Source organism: Mercenaria mercenaria, chromosome 9 (assembly GCF_021730395.1).
Source record: "Mercenaria mercenaria strain notata chromosome 9, MADL_Memer_1, whole genome shotgun sequence".
Taxonomy (NCBI): domain Eukaryota; kingdom Metazoa; phylum Mollusca; class Bivalvia; order Venerida; family Veneridae; genus Mercenaria; species Mercenaria mercenaria.
Window position 1 is genome coordinate 4,434,240 of NC_069369.1, and position 18,199 is coordinate 4,452,438.

General features: G+C 36.9%; 1 protein-coding gene across 1 annotated transcript in view; it reads right to left on the minus strand.

The window, feature by feature from the left end:
* The window catches only part of LOC128559648 (probable E3 ubiquitin-protein ligase DTX3), a 104,815-nt gene that overhangs the window by 50,647 nt on the left and 35,969 nt on the right, over nucleotides 1–18,199 (minus strand). Inside the window, exon 4 of the mRNA XM_053551957.1 lies at nucleotides 892–1,106. Within this exon, the coding sequence (XP_053407932.1) occupies nucleotides 892–1,106 (215 nt within the window). The remainder of the gene's footprint in view (nucleotides 1–891; nucleotides 1,107–18,199) is intronic.

Below are 18,199 nucleotides of genomic sequence, written 5' to 3' on the forward strand. Positions count from 1 at the left end.
ATTAGCCATTTCTTAGTCATTTCTTGCTGTTTCAAATGAATTTGACCTGAAGGGTGAATGTTTAGACATCTTTGAAAAATACTTAATTACATTTGTAAAAGTTCTTGATTTTGCATTTATTTTTACAAAGTTTTGAATAAATGTATATAGGTAGGTTTTACTTCTGCCCTATAGTTCTTTATGAATGCATAGAGCAAGGTCATAATTTTCAAAAGTTGGAGCTTAATTTCTTTCCGATTAAATCCTTTTACTCGAGGCTCCCCAGAAAAAATGTTATCGCCAATTTTATTTTGTGTTTTACAATTGTTACGCAATATTTTGAGGTTTCATTTAGAAAAATATTTGGTAAAATATAAGACCTGACATAACTCATATCACTATAAGTTCATTTTAATTGATATTTCATATTTCTTATTTTCCACGTTATGTCAGGTCGTCGAATAATGCGCAGTATTGTTTCTCGGAACCAGCGTTTGTTTACTTAGCTCCTTATAGACCGAGGTCATAATCTATAACGAAGCGGTCAACGTTGAGTTAGTTCCATTCATACGGACATTTTCATTCATGGAGGCGAATTAATTTACCATCATTATGTAATATTTTCTAATGTTATCTTTCAAGTATTTACCGTTAGAAAAATAAAACATTATTATAACATGTTTGCGCAAGTAGATCTATTGAAACAGGTAAGTTTAACAATCTTTATACAATTCTATGGCAAAACTGATTAACGTGGCGGACTATTTGAATTGCGCATGAAATTATATTTTGTGTTGTCAGTCTCAGCACCTGTTGAACTTTACAGAAACTCGATGTATGGTTATAATAGTCTGGCGAATATCGCCAGCCTAAAAACTAAGTGATTTTGCTTGGAACAAATATAGGGCCTACTGTGTGTTGGGTCTGTGATCTGTCTTGTGATGTATGTCATTCCATGTTATGACACCTTCCTGGCCTGTAGTTCTTGAACTTCCAATTGTAAATACAAGTTTCCTCTTAAATGCTGTGTCTAACATTTGAAGTATTTTTCTCCCTTCTTGGTTGTCTGGCAGGAATGCTGTTCTTGTAATTCCCCTGTACCAACTGCCAGGGTTAGGATGATTCGGCTTAAAGTAAGAAATTAATACATGTATCATTAGGTACAAGAGAAGTACTCCCTCACCTGAGGCCATCTTTGACCTAATTAGATCTTGCTTGTTACAAAGCATTAAATTTAAAAAAGAATTTAAAAAAAAACAACAAAAAAACAAGAGCTGTCTCCATAGGATGACATATGCCCCCGATGGCACTTTGAATGAGTACTTATGGCCGATGTTAGAGTTTAGGACCTTTGACCTACGGAGCTGGGTCTTGCGCGCGACACGTCGTCTTACTGTGTCACACATTCATGCGTAGTTATTTTAAAATCCATGCATGAATGACAAAGATATGGACCGGACACGCCCATCAATGCACTATCATGAAAAATGACCTTTAACGTCTAAGTGTGACCTTGACCTTTGAGCTACGGACCTGGGTCTTGCGCGCGACACGTCGTCTTACTGTGGTACACATTCATGCCAAGTTATTTGAAAATCCATCCATGGTTGACAAAGATATGGACCGGACACGCCCATCAATGCACTATCCTTTAAAGTCTAAGTGTGACCTTGACCTTTGAGCTACGGACCTGGGTCTTGCGCGCGACATGTCGTCTTACTGTGGTACACATTCATGCCAAGTTATTTGAAAATCTATCCATCGATGACAAAGATATGGACCGGACACGCCCATCAATGCACTATCCTTTAATGTCTAAGTGTGACCTTGACCTTTGAGCTACGGACCTGGGTCTTGCGCGCCACATGTCATCTTACTGTGGTACACATTCATGCCAAGTTATTTGAAAATCCATCCATCGATGACAAAGATATGGACCGGACACGCCCATCAATGCACTATCCTTTAATGTCTAAGTGTGACCTTGACCTTTGAGCTACGGACCTGGGTCTTGCGCACGACACGTCGTCTTACTGTGGTACACATTCATGCCAAGTTATTTGAAAATCCATCCATCGATGACAAAGATATGGACCGGACACGAAAATTGCGGACAGACTGACAGACCGACAGATTGACAGACCGACAGACTGACAGACCGACAGACGGTTCAAAAACTATACGCCTCCCTTCGGGGGCATAAAAATTAAATTAAGCAAATTCGATGAATTGGTATCCCCCGCCGAAAGGGTTTGTGGTGAGGAATGGCAAAAAAATATATCCAGCAAAAAGTTAAGAATGTCAATAAGAAGCAAATAATTTCTTTAGTCAAAATCAATTTTAACAGAAAACAAAATTTATTGTTTAATTAAAGAGTACATAATAAATGTATGATACTTTGATCCTGACTAAAGAATTTATTTTGAATGGGATATGCTTACTGTAATAAGCTTAGCTTTTACAATTAAATGCAGTTAATTGAAATGTGAGCTTGAAGTATAACTGGAATGAAATATTGTCTTTGAGTGGTTTGGCACCAGGTGTTGTTGTTTAAAATGTACATTTGAACTTAAAAGAACAGATGTTCTTATTAGAACACAGTCAAGTAAGATATCTTGAACATGGCTGAGGGCAAGGTTTGTGCAGTCACAACTCAACATGTTGAAGGTTTGAACATTTTTAAAAAAAAAAAAGAAAAGCAATGGAAATATATACATGTATATGGATGGAAAATTAAAAATGAAAAACAAAAAAACAACAAAAACAAAAGTGCCAGAATGTCACAATATAAGCCAGTCACAACAAATTTCTTTACACTAGCACCTGTATTTGCAAATGGAATTTTAATTTTGTAGTTGTTTACAATGTTTTTTTTAGAAATTATTGTAATTCTTTTTTTTTTCTAAGTCCACAAAAAACAAGAGTGCAAGAATGTCACAATATACGCCCGTCACAGCAAATTTCTTTACTCTAGCACCTGTATTTGCAAATGGTATTTTAATTTTGTGGTTGTTTAGTAATCACTGCAAGTGTTTTGTTTTTCTAAGTCTACAAAAAAACTCATTACCAGGTAGAGATACCTTAAAATACACCTAAAATTGGAAAGTAACATCTATGTTGTACCACAGAAAAGTGGTTTTGGTTTTTCCCTATGGTCAATTATAAAAAAAAGTTACAATATAAGTTATTTATAGTAACAACTAAGGGAAGTTTAATGTTTATAAAAAAAAAAAAAAAAAAAAAAAAATTGTAAGTCAACATAAAAGTCTTTACCAGGTAGAGACTGGTCAAAATACACCTCAAAATTGGATGTAGCATGCATGTTGTACTACAGGAAAGTGGTCTCGATTTTTCCCTACAACTAGTAATGAAAAAGTTACAATATAAGCTATTTATAGTAACAACAAAGGGAAGTAATTCTAAAGAAGGTAACTGTGCATGACACTTCGTCTCATGATGGTGTATAATTGTGTTAAGTTACATCAAAATCCCTCAATGCATGAAGAAGAAATGCTTCGGACAAAGTCATTCTTGTATCTGACCTTTGGCCTCTAAGTGTGACCTTGACCTTAGACCTAGGGACCTGGTTCTTGTGCATTACACTACGTCTCGTGGTGGTGAACATTTGTGCTAAGTTATAGCAAAATCCCTCTATGGATGAAGAAGAAATGCTCTGGACAAGGTTTTCATTCTTGTATCCTTTGACCTCTAAGTGTGACCTTGACCTTAGACCTAGAGACCTGGTTCTTGCGCAAGACACTCCGCCTCATGGTGGTGAATATTTTTGCCAAGTTATATCAAAATCCCTCTATGCATGAAGAAGAAATGCTCTGGACAAAGTTTTCATTCTTGTATCCTTTGACCTCTTAGTGTGACCTTGACCTTAGACTTAGGGTCCTGGTTTTTGCGCACGACACTCCTTCTCATGATGATGAACAATTGTGTCAACTTTCATCAAAATCCCTCCATGCATGAAGAAGATATGCTCCGGACAAAGTCATTCTTGAATTTGACCTTTGACCTCTAAGTGTGACGTTGACCTTAGACCTAGGGACCTGGTTCTTGCGCATGACACTCTGTCTCATGATGGTGAACAACTGTGCCAAGTTTCATCAAAATCCCTCCATGCATGTAGAAGATATGCTCTGGACAAAGTCTGTGGACGCCGCCCGCCTGCCCATCCACCCGCCAGGGGCGTTCCCATAATACATCCCGTTTTTCAAACGGGCGTATAAAAATGGGTGAAGTGGGGTGGGGGCAGAGGATGCATGATCAATGGTGGGCAAGACTGGGTGGAGGAGCAAGGTAGGGTAATGGTACAAGTTGCATGTTGATAAATATTCATGGAACGTTTGAAAAAAATCTAAAATAAGGAATAAAAAAAATAAAAAAATTTGAGGGTGGGGATGGGGGTTGGGAAGGGAAGAGGGTGTGACCAAGGCAAGTGGATGACAAGGTATGGGTGTGCAACTTCACATGTTTATAATAAATGTTCATAGAAAAGAATGACAGAAATTTAATGAAATTCTGCCAAATGGTAAGTTTGTTATGTACAAATATGTGGATTTTTAGACAATTAAAGGGCAGAAACTCCGAAGTTACAAAAGAAATTCATATGAAATTGTGTGTGCACAACCACATTATAGTGCTCTAAATCCTGTTCAAGTTTCAAAGCTCAAGGTCAAATATATCAAAAGTTATGATGCAGAAATTGCCATATCTACAGATCTATAAGTACTCCATATTATAAGTTAACACTAGAAACTTCTAAGGGCCATAACTCTGGTGTTACTTGGGCAATCTAACTGAAACTTGATGGGCCCCATAACCTCATAGTGGTGACCATGTATATAAAATTTGTTTGAAAAAAATATCTAAAATAAGGAATGATTTTTTTGGGGGGGAGGGGTGAAGGGAGGGGGAGGGGTGTGATCAAGCTAAGGGGGTGACCAGGTGTGGGTACACAACATCACATGTTTACAATAAATGTTCATGGGAAAGAATGAAAGAAATTTAATGAAACTCTACCAAATGGTAAGTTTGTTATGTACAAATATGTGGATGTTTATACAATTAAAGGGCAATAACTCTTAATTTACATATAAATCCGAAGGAGATTGTGTGTACACAACCACATTATGGTGATCTAAATTCTGTTTAAGTTTCATAGTTCTAGGTCAAATATATCAAAAGTTATGATGCAGAAATTGCCATATTTATAGTACCCTATATTGTTAACACTAGAAACTTCTAAGGGCCATAACTCTGGTGTTAATAGGGCAATCTGACTGAAACTTGATGGGCTGCAAGAGCTTATAGTGGTGAACATGTATATGAAGTTTTATATAAATATTCCCAACCATTTCCTAGACATGGCTCCGGACGGACAGACGGAAAGACGGGCAGGACAGACAACGCCAAAACTATATCTCTCTGACTTTCGTCGGGGGATAACAAGAGGGTCATGATGACCCTGGATCGCTCGCCTGAGCTATATGAGCTACATGTTTCAAATGACAAACTGATACTAAAATATTAATAAAGGTCAGTAGGTCACATTTATGGTCACTAAAAGACAATGTTATGATCCGTGTGCAAAACTGTACATGTTATCCAAATTTCAAAGCTGTATCTTTAAAAAACAAGAAAGTAGGTCAAGGTCATAGTCAGGTGACCCCTAATTACTTGGGGTCATCAGGTAATTATAATTAAACAGTCTATAAAATATGATTTGATAATTTTTAAAGTATTTTTTCTATATAACTCATATAACAAGTGAGCCCGCCCGCTTAGCTCAGAGTGTTGGTCTACGGATCCTGGGATCGCGAGTTCGATCCTCGGGCGGGGCGTATGTTCTCCGTGACTACTTGATAAATGACATTGTGTTTGAAATCATTAGTCCTCCACCTCTGATTTATGTGGGGAAGTTGGCAGTTACTTGCGGAGAACAAGTTTGTACTGGTACAGAATCCAGGAACACTGGTTAGGTTAACTGCCTGCCGTTACATGAAATACTGTTGAAAAACGGCGTTAAACCCAAAACAAACAAACAAACATATAACAAGTGACCCCCAGGGCAGGGTCTCTTTTCACCCCAGGGGCAAAAAGACTTTTAAAAGTATTTCTATTTTTACCTCTAGCGGCCCCTAAAAGGGGCCAAGTGCCCCCATTTGAACAAATTTGGGAGAGGACCGTATAATTATGCTACTTACCAAGTTTGATGAAGATCCATCAAGCAGGTCATGACAAGAAATTATTTAGAAGGTATTTCTATTTTTAGCTCTAGCGGCCCATATAAGGGGCCAAGTGCCCCCATTCAAACAAGGCAGTCATGTGACCCAAGTTTAATGTAAATCCTTCAAGGGGATTCGGAGAAACAGAATGAACACAAAATGGAAGGCTCAAACCTTTGACTCTAAGTTGTGACCTTCACCTTGAGCTGGCATGGCTGACTCATCAATTCTGTGCATCATCTTGATGAGATGATCATTTGACCAAGTTTGATGAAAATCCTTCAAGGGGTTTAGGAGATACAGAGCGGACACAGAATAGAAGGCTCAAACCTTTGACCTTTAGTTGTGACCTTGACCTTGATCCAACATGGCTGATTCATGAGTTCTGCACATCGTCTTGATGAGGTGATCATTTAATCCAAGTTTCATAATTATCCTTCAAGAGGTTTAAGAGATACTGAAACAAAATGGTAGCCTCAAACCTTTGACCTTGAGTTGTGACCTTGACCTTGAGCCGACATGGCTGACTCATGGATTCTGCACACTGATACAGAGCGGACACAAAATGGAAGGCTCAAACCTTTGACCTTTAGCTGTGACCTTGACCTTGATCCAACATGGCTGACTCATGAGTTCTGCACATGGTCTTGATGAGGTGATCATTTAATCCAAGTTTCATAATTATCCTTCAAGAGGTTTAAGAGATACTGAAACAAAATGGTAGCCTCAAAACTTTGACCTTCAGTTGTGACCTTGAAATTGAGCCGACATGGCTGACTCATGGATTCTGCACATTGTCTTGATAAGGTGATCATTTGACCCAAGTTTCATGATTATCCTTCAAGGGGTTTAGGAGATACAGAGGGGACATGAAATGAAAGGCTCAAACCTTTGTCCTTGAGTTGTGACCTTGATCTTGATCCGACATGGCTCACTCATGGGTTTTGCACATTGCCTTGATGAGGTGATCATTTGACCCAAGTTTCATGAAATCCTTCATGGGGTTTAGGAGATACAGAGTGGACACAAAATGTTTACGGAAGGATAGAAGGACGGATGGATGGACACCATTCCTATAACCCCCACCATTTGTGGCGGGGGATTAACAAACTTGGGAGAGGACAATATAATGATGCCAAAGACCAATTTTAATGAAGATCCATCAAAAGGTGCATGCTAAGAAGTCGTTTAAAGGTATTTCTATTTTTAGCTCTAGCTGCCCCTAAAAGGGGCTAAGAGCCCCCATTTGAACAAAATTGGGAGAGGACCATATAATGATGCTTCAGACCAAGTTTGATGAAGATCAATCAAGCGGTTCATGAGAAGAAGTCATTTTAAGGTATTTCTATTTTCAGCCCCAGCAACCCCTAAAAGGGGCAAATTGCCCCCATCTGAACAAACTTTGGAGAGGACCATATAATGATGCTACAGACCAAGTTGATGAAGATCAATCAAGCAGTTTATGATAAGAAGTGGTTTAAACGTATTTCTATTTTTAGCTCTAGCGGCCCCTAAAAGGGGCCAAGTGCCCCCATTTGAACAAAATTCATGAGAAGAAGTTGTTTCAAGGTTTTTTCTATTTTTAGCTCTAGCGGCCTCTAGAAGGGGCCAAGTGCCCTCATTTGAAACAAGAGGGCCATAATGGCCCTATATCGCTCACCTGTTATCATTGCACATCAGGACAAGAAGGTCAAAAAATCATAATCAAGATCAATCAAAAGAATCATGAGTAAATATAGTTGAAATTTTCTTTAAGGTACAGATATGTCAAAATACACCTAAAAATTGGAGGTACTATCCATGTTGTTCCACAGAAAAGTGGTCTTGGTTTTTACCTACGGCCAATAATAAAGAAGTTACTAAATAAGCTATTTATAGTAACATAAAATAAAGTAACCCCTGGGGCTGGGTCAATTTGACCCTGGGGGGGTCAAGATTTGAAAGATTTTTGAAGAGGTCCACTAGGTAATGCTACATGTCAAATATCTTAAGCTCTTCTGGTTTATTTTTAGAAAATTTTGAAGATTTTTCTATGTACAATCAAGTAACCCCATGGGGCGGGGTCAATTTGACCCCGGGGGTCATAATTTGAAAAAAATATGTAGAAGTCTACTAGGCAATGCTACACGTCAAATATCTAAGATCTAGGCCTTCTGGATTATTTTTAGAACTTTTTTAAAGATTTTCCTAAGTAAAATCAAGTGACCCCCTGGGCGGAGTCAATTTTAACCCCGGGGGACATGATTGAATAAATTTTGTAGAGGTCCACTTGGCAATGCTACAAGTGAAATATCTAAGCTCTAGGCCTTCAGCTTTATTTTTAGAAAATTTTTGAAGATTTTCCTATGTAAAATCAAGTGACCCCTAGGGCGGGGTAAATTTTGACCTATGGGTCATGATTTGAACAACTTTAGTAGAGGTCCACTAGGCAATGCTACATGTCAAATATCTAAGCTCTAGGGCTTCTGGTTTTTGAGGAGAAGATTTTTTAAGATTTTCCTATGTAAAATCAAGTGACCCCTGGGGCGGGGTCAATTTTGATCCCGAGGTCATGATTTGAACAAATTTTGTAGAGGTCCCCTAGGCAATGCTACATCTGACATATCTAAGCTCTAGGCCTTTTGGTTTATTTTTAGAAAAATTTTGAAGATTTTCCTATGTAAAATCAAATGACCCCTGGGGCAGGGTCAATTTTGACCCCGGTTCATGATTTGAACAAACTTGGTAGAGGTCCACTAGGCAATGCTTTGCACCAAATATCTAAGCTCTAGGACTTCTGGTTTTTGAGAAGAAGGTTTTTTTTATAATTTTCCTATGTAAAATCAAGTGAACCCTGGGGCGGGGTCAACTTTGACCCCAGGGTCATGATTTGAACAAAATTGGTAGAGGTCCACTAGGCAATGCTTCACACTAAATATCTAAGCTCTAGGGCTTCTGGTTTTTAAGGAGAAGATTTTTAAAGTTTTTCCTTTTTGTTGCCATGGCAACCAGTTCTGCATGGAATTCAATTTTTTTAAAAATTTTGAAAAGGGGCCACCCAAGGATCATTCCTGTGAAGTTTGGTGAAATTCTGCCCAGTAGTTTTCAAGAAGAGGATTTTTTTACAAATTGTTGACGCACAACGTACGACACACGACGGACATCAAGCGGTCACAATAGCTCACCTTGTCACTTCGTGACAGGTGAGCTAAAAATTGGGAGAGGACCATATAACGATGCTACAGACCAAGTCTGATGAAGATCCATCAAGCAGTTCATGAGAAGAAGTTGTTTAAAGTTATTTCTACTTTTAGCTCTAGCAGCCCCTAAAAGGGGCCAAGTGCCCCCATTGATAGAGGACCATATAATGATGCTAAAGACTAAGTTTGATGAAGATAAATCCAGCGGTTGATGTTAACAAGTTGTTTAAATGTATTTCTATTTTTAGCTCTACCAGCCCGTAAAAGGGGCCAAATACCCCCATTTGAACAAACTTGGGAGAGGACTTTATAATACTGCTACAGACCAAGTTTGATGAAGTTCCATCAAGCGGTTCATGAAAAGAAGTCATTTAAAGGTTTTTCTATTCTTTAGCTCTAGCGGTCCCTTAAAGGGGCTAAGTGCCCCCATTTGAACAAAATTGGAAGGACGTTAAAATGATGCTACAGACCAAGTTTGATGAAGATCCATCAAGCAGTTCATGAAAAGAAGTTGTTTAAAAGGTTTTTCTATTCTTTAGCTCTAGCGGCATTTTTAGGGGCCAAGTGCCCCTATTTGTACAACCTTGGGAGAGGACCTTATAATGATGCTACAGACCAAGATTGATGAAGACCCATCAAGTGGTTCATGAGAAGAAGTTGTTTAAAGGTGGATAATCAGATTTTGGCCATGTAACGGATTTGTTTGAAACTTTAGCATCTGATCATTTACACTCATTTATGTTCACTTAACACTTAATACAAATTAAATTTTCACTGGAGGTATTTTTAAAATTTCATTTTCCTATCCTGGTTGCCCAACCAAGATAGAGTTATTTTATCACAAGTATAAATTTGATAAACATACTTTGCCTAAGGAAATGTATAAATATTAGACATATTGTAATATATTTAAATTATTTGTAAAATATTTGCATTAAAAATTATGTATTTAGATGGAATTCATTAGAAACGCAAGTTTGAAAAATTATTATTACCTCCCTTTGCCTATCTTGGTTGCGCAACCAAGATAGATTGGAAATAAATGAATTCAGAAGCTACACACAGCTTTAAAACTTGCATTTTGGTTCAGATTGTTCAATAGTTGATATGTCTATCAAATGCAAATGTAAAACTAGACATTGTATCGAAATAAAAAGAAATACCCAGCTTTTTATATACTTTCATATTAAAGGGGAGTAATTACAAAATTTTATAAAAATAATAAAATATACATTTCAAATAGGAATCTAACTCTATGTAATCAGTCTTTTTATTTCTTAAATAATTCTCTACCAGAATATACAAAAAGTAAAAAATGTCATTAAATGTTGATTAAATGTGATTGACCACCTTTAAAGGTTTCTCTATTTTAAGCTCTAGCAGCCCCTAAAAGGGGCTTAAAAATGCCCCCGTTTGAACAAACTTGATAGAGGACCTCACCAGGATGCTACAGACCAAATGGTTTTATTCTGACCAGTAGTTTCAGAGGAGAAGATGTTAAAGTACAAGAGGGTCATGATGACCCTGGATCGCTCACCTGAGTAATATGAGCTACATGTTTCAAATGTCAAACTGATGATAAAATATTAAGAAAGTCAGTACATCACATTCATGGTCAATTAAATTCAGTTTTACGATTTGTGTGCAAAACTGTGTATGTCATCAAAATTTCCAGGCTGTATCTTAAACAAGAGGACCATGATGGTCCTGAATCGCTCACCTCTTCCCACATGACCCAGTTGATAAACATTCAGACCAACTTTCATACAGATCCCATGAAAAATATGGCCTCTAGAGAGGTCACAACGTTTTTTCATTATTTGACCTACTGACCTACTTTTTGAAGGCACATGACCCACTTTCGAACTTGACCTAGATATAATCAAGATGAACATTCAGACCAACTTTCATACAGATCCCATGAAAAATATGGCCTTTAGAGAGGTCACAAGGTTTTTCTATTATTTGACCTACTGACCTAGTTTTTGATGGCACCTGACCCACTTTCGAACTTGACCTAGATATCATCAAGATGAACATTCAGACCAACTTTCATACAGATCCCATGAAAAATATAACCTCTAGAGAGGTCACAAGGTTTTTTGTATTATTTGACCTACTGACCTAGTTTCTGATGGCACGTGACCCACTTTCGAACTTAACCTAGATATCATCAAGGTGAACATTCTGACCAATTTTCATGAAGATCTCATGAAATATATGGCCTCTAGAGAGGTCACAAGGTTTTTCTATTTTTAGACCTACTGACCTAGTTTTTGACAGCACGTGACCCAGTTTCAAACTTGACCTAGATATCATCAAGATGAACATTCAGACCAACTTTCATACAGATCCCATGAAAAATATGGCCTTTAGAGAGGTCGCAAGGTTTTTCTATTATTTGACCTACTGACCTAGTTTTTGATGGCACGTGACCCAGTTTCGAACTTGACCTAGATATCATCAAGGTGAACGTTCTGACCAATTTTCATGAAGATCTTGTGAAATATATGGCCTCTAGAGAGGTCACAAGGTTTTTCTATTTTTAGACCTACTGACCTAGTTTTTGAAGGCACGTGACCCAGTTTCGAACTTGACCTAGATATCATCAAGATGAACATTCTGACCAATTTTCATGAAGATCTTGTGAAATTTATGGCCTCTAGAGAGGTCACAAGGTTTTTCTATTTTTAGACCTACTGACCTAGTTTTTGATGGCACGTGACCCAGTTTCGAACTTGACCTAGATATCATCAAGATGAACATTCTGACCAACTTTCATAAAGATCCCACAAAAAATGTGACCTCTAGAATGGTCACAAGCATAAGTTTACGGACTGACGGACTGACGCACGCACGCACGGACGGACGACGGACGCTGCGTGATCACAAAAGCTCACCTTGTCACTATGTGACAGGTGAGCTAAAAACAAGAAAGTAGGTCAATAGGTCAAGGTCACAGTCAAGTGACATCATATTACTTGGGGTCATCAGGTAATTATAATTAAATAGTCCTGGAAATAGGATCAGATGATTTTTTAAAGTATTTTTCCTATATAACTCACATAATAACTAAGTGACCCCAGGGCGGGGCCTCTTTTAACCCCAGGGGCATAATTTGAACAATTTTGGTAGAGGACTACTAGACAATGCATCATACCAAATATCAAAAGCCTAGGTCGTATGGTTTCTGACAAGAAGATTTTTAAAGCTTTTTCCTATATAAGTCTATATAAACCATGTGACCCCCGGGGTGGGGCCATATTTGACCCTAGGGGGATAATTTGAACAATCTTGGTAGAGGACCACTAGATGATTCTACATACCAAATATCAAAGCCCTAGGCTATGTGGTTTTGTACAAGAAGATTTTCAAAGTTTTCCCTATATAAGTCTATATAAACCATGTGACCCCCGGGGCGGGGCCATATTTGACCCTAGGGAGATAATTTGAACAATCTTGGTAGAGGACCACTAGATGATGCTACATACCAAATATCAAATATCAATTTTGACCCCGGGGTCATGATTTGAACAAACTTGGTAGAGGTCCACTAGGCAATGCTTCACACCAAATATCTAAGCTCTATATATGAGGAATCTTTCAAAATATATGCCACACTTAATTTACCCATCATACAAAACTTTTTTACTATGATAAAACAATTAAGTAAAGTAAGAACTGACTTTTAAGATCGGTCGTAGAAATCTAGTGGTGTGCCGTAACCATGGAAACGGCTACAGAAGCTGATAATCGCGGAAACTAAAAAACTTTCTTTTGTCATATTTCAAAAAGCAATGGTACTAGAAACTTGATTTTTTCATATTTTTATTAAGTTATGAATACCTATTGTTTGCAGTGATTATATTCTAAATATCTTATTAAATTTCTTAATTGTCGTCAGCACGTGCAATTTTAGTAATAAGCACGTGCATTCAGTTGTAAACTAACAAGGTGTCTTTTTCTAATCAGAAAATGTTTTCTGGACTTAATTACAACTATTGCTGATTTTTGGCTTGAAAATGTTATATAATACGCATGCAATTAAAACTCTAAAAATTTTGAGACGTCAGTTTAACGGCATTTTATGTAATAATGCAGCAGATTGCATTCCATATAGGCTATTAATTCGCTTCCTTTTTCAATACATATGGACAATGAAGTTAATTAATAATGCGTTAAATATCGGCTGGGAATATTTAGTAGATATTATATGAAAAACAACAAAGATTATTTAATTAATTATTGGAAAACATGTGGATAAATTGTTTTTGTGACATTGCCTTTTGTTAGCTGTCAATATTGTATTGATACGCTTAACATATTATAATGCAAGCATAAAATTGTTCCCCTTTTCGTTGATATTTTTACTATTACAGTTACGAAAGCAAGTATTTTTAAATTAGATTTGATATTTCTGTTTCTTTAATAACTAGTCATATTACCGGACTTCTCTTCATAATTCAGCGAAACCATTATGGGAGTAAACTGGCCCTAGAGTAAAGGCTTCCAGTGTGTGTAGAGCGGTTCTACCAAAGTGGTGCTAATGTATATGTAGAAAGAATGTACGATGAAATTTGCGAAAAAATAATAATGCTTTGCGTATTTCTTATTTTAGGGGTGGGTCAGTTATTGGAGAGGTCTATCAAGACCTCTCCATAGTGTTGGCTTTCAAACTAGGAGAATTCAGACTAATCTACTAATGTTATGGCGTTAGATTTCACTTTCTAGCACAAATTACGGTGAGCCAGTCTAAAATGGTACAATGCGTTTGCGCAAAAGTACGTTTTAAAATCCTCTAAGACGAAAGTAACTGTTCGTTTGAAAGAAAGAATTATGGTGTAATACTATTGTTATAAATGTTGGAAACGGTTCAGGTATTAACAAAACAAATATAAAGATAATATATTAACTATTCTTTGTTCGCAGTTTTCAAAGATTGCATATGAACTGAATCACGTTAAAATGTATTTCGTTCAATAAAACAAACTTATTGTTTAACTGGCGGGTTCGTTTGCCCCATTTGGAAGATATTCCGGAATAAAAAAAATTCTTCTGAGCTTCTGTGTCTTCCACCCGATAGTCGGAGATGTTAATCACATGATCAAAACAAGGTGGCAATTCGACATATATACCTTACAAACTGAGTTATAAACTAGAACAAATAAAATGTTTGGAATTTCTTTTTCAAACATCACATTAACAATTAGATTATCTTTAAAATATATATATTTAAAAAAAAAAGATATATTTTTTTCATTTCCGGCAGACGTCTGTTCGATTGGGATTTTCTTAAGCTTTTCTAAATCTTCTCGGAAGCTATTCTCTTGGTCCCAAACGAACGGGGCAGTTGACAAACAAGCCTGTCAGGCGAGGTTCTCGCATAAATGGTAAGGTGCCAATTTGGCAGCTTTCACCAGGGCCAAGTTCAGTGTACACTTTTAGCAGTGGTAGCTTTTGAACATTTTTAAATGAAATTCAGTATTAACTAGGAAGTGCCTGGGCCCCTAATTGGTCGCAGTGACCCGCAGCAGGGCAACTCATCTATAGCACAACATATCATATAACCAGAGACAATAATTAGGTAATATTTGTTACCTATGTGTCTGATATAACTTTAAAAGGAGCAACACTGGACCTCTCCTAGGTTTCTTTTTTAAAAGGAGCCTACTTGTTGTTACTCTGTTGAAATCTCGCATTATGCAATACACTTTCCGGAGATATCAACATCGGTATGTTATCAAGTACTATATATTTTGTATATAGACCGGATGGAAAAATAAAAGGCAAATACGATGTTTTGAAAGAGTATGTCTGTATTTCTTTCATGCACATTTGTAGTAGCAATATACATCCCCTGCATGCGGTTACAAAGAAAAAATACATATGTTAAAGTGACAGTTTGCAATGTTATCTTTATACATTTTTATTCAGGCTCCGTTGCTTCAATAAGTCGCATATTTCTAGTTATTTTATATACAAAACACTTTACAGTTCATTGACAAATTGAAAAACAAAATGAAATCCAAATGATCATTTTACTAAGATGACTTACATTCTAAACATTGAAAAACATACACATACCATAATCTTGTTTTAAAAAGCAAACAGAACGTAAGTATAGGACTATTTCAAGTGTTTATGAATAACTGCGTATGGCCAAACCCCTGATCCCCCCCACCCTCACACACTACCACTTACTAAAATTGAGCAACTTGAATAAATCCTAGACGTCTCAGTGCTTGGATTTTTCCTAGACGTCTCAGTGCTAGGATTTATTCTTTATTGCAACTTTGTACGACTGTTCCGGTACAATATGCACACTATATTGGAATCAATTTGCTTATAGGGAAAATACCGAAATGGTACAAGGTTACATTCTTCATTTGTTTCATATAAAAATTAAATCTTGAGACCTCATTTTCAGTGCTTTACAGCGTTTCAATAATATAAAAACACATATATAGCCATTAAATATAACATGTCTCCTCACCAAAAATGAAATATATATATTGAGATGTTAGGTTACATATATTAAAGAAACATTATCTGTCTGAAAAACATCACCATCTGAAATACTCCCATGAAATTTGTCATTTAGCGATAACCTTTATATATATATAGTCATGGAAATTCACAGTGAACGTGATCTAGATCTTTTCTCAATACAATAAGCAATACAGCTAAGCCAAAGCTATAACTGTCACATCCTTATCTGACTCATATACAAGATCTCACCAACAACAGGAACTACATTTTGAATTGCAAAAACAGATCATCTAACATCATCTTACATGCTTTGCGAACTTCTCTTCGTAACACTGGGGCTCATTGTCCCTGCGCAGTTAGTGGGGACCGATGCGCTATGCTAACTGCCAAATGCTAAATAAGTTGTTAATGCTAAATGTCAATAGCTTAATGCTAAATGCTACATACAAAATACTAAATGCCGTATACAAAATGCTAAATGTCATAAAAACTCTACATGCAGCCATAGGAAAACAGTGCAGCAATTATAAGGCAGAGTCTGAAGCACTCACAAAGGCCGTCCCAATGGTTGAAGACTCGGCAGAAGAAAGCTCCTTAGTCGTCTTTCTCACATATGCACTGTCTGTTATGGAAGTTCTGATCAACAATAAAGCTCCGCGCTAGCCAAGAGAATGCAGAGCCTGTGTATAACCTGCAAAGTTGCACTTCAGTGGATTACATCCATTGTGGGCTTGCAGGCAATGAAGAGGCAGACCAACTGGCTAAGCTAGAAGCTCAGTCAGAACAACCAACAAAACCTGTGAGTTACAAGAAGAAGGTCACCATCATCAAGGCACTAACGAGACGAAGGATAGAGAAAGATGCTTTTCATCTCCTTGAACAAGTGATGTTAGTCAGGCTTTGCTCGGGGCACTTTAAGCTCAATGCTCACGTGTACAAGAAATACAGACTGGCACCATTGCCAACTTGTGCATATGGTGAGGAAGATCAGACTGCGGATCGAGCATATACTTCGGAGATGTAAAAAGGCATTACCATGAGCGAGCTGCGACTTGGCCGATAGATACCTCAGTGCACCATAAACTGTATGGGGACATTGAGGATCTGCGGCAAACCAGAAGTTTCGTCAAAGCTACTGGTCTGACAATGTAGTTGCGAACGAGAAGAAGATAAAAACAAATTCTTTTTGTCAAATGATAAATGGTAATTCTCAAATTATCAATCTTCTTGATCTTTATCTCTTCAACCAATGAATGTAACTTTTACTCTTTTGGAAAAAATGTGCTGCCTGTCTAATTTAAAGCAATAACGTTGCAGATGTTGTAGGGACATGGAACCGAAACATTTTGCTGTAAAATGTTTATCATATAGTAGACTAAGATATGTAACAGAGAAAAAAGTTATGTAACGAGGGGCAATGATTATATAACTGATATATTCAGCACTTTATTTCAATGGAAACTTAGCAATGAGCATTTTGACATTTGTTGTTGTATCAAAAAAGCATTTATCATTGACAATTACCGTTCGAAAGCCAATATTTGAAGTTAAGCAAATCGTAAATAGCATTTTTCATTTTGCATTAACATTTTTTGTTGTAACCATTGCACATTGACCTTCCACAGACATATCGCATTTGGTATGTTGCATTTTATATAAAGTATTTGGCATTTTGCATTAAGTGATTGGCATTTAGCATTAAGTACTTGGGGTTTAGCATTAAGTTATTGTCATTCTGCATTAAATAATTGTCATTTAACGTTTGGCTATATTCATGGCGCACTGGCCTTCAATACATATCAAATGCCATATACCATATCCTTTGTGCTAAATGCCTATAATTATTGCCAAATGACAACTACTACTCGTCAAATGATTTAACTTTGTGAGTTAATAATCTGTATCCCTTACACTAATGAATGTTACTTTTAATCACGTGAAAACATATGAAGTTCTATCTGCCTGATTTGAAGCAATAACACCTTCTTAGTGTTATGAGATGACAAGATCGAAACTTTTCACTGTAAAATATTAAGAAATATGTTTAATAGAGACAAAGTTATGTTACAAAGGCCAATGACTATTTACAGGATGCATTTATACACTGATATATTCAGCTCCTTATCTGAATAAGTACTTAGCAATACGTATTTGGGATTTATTGTTTCGTATTTGCAATTAACAATTATCATTTGTTGTATGACAATTACAAATGTACCATTTCATAGGCAATATTTGACATTAGGCATATAGCATATAGCATTTTGCAATAACTGTTTGTCATTTAGCATTTGGCAATTAGCATGGCACACCGGCTTT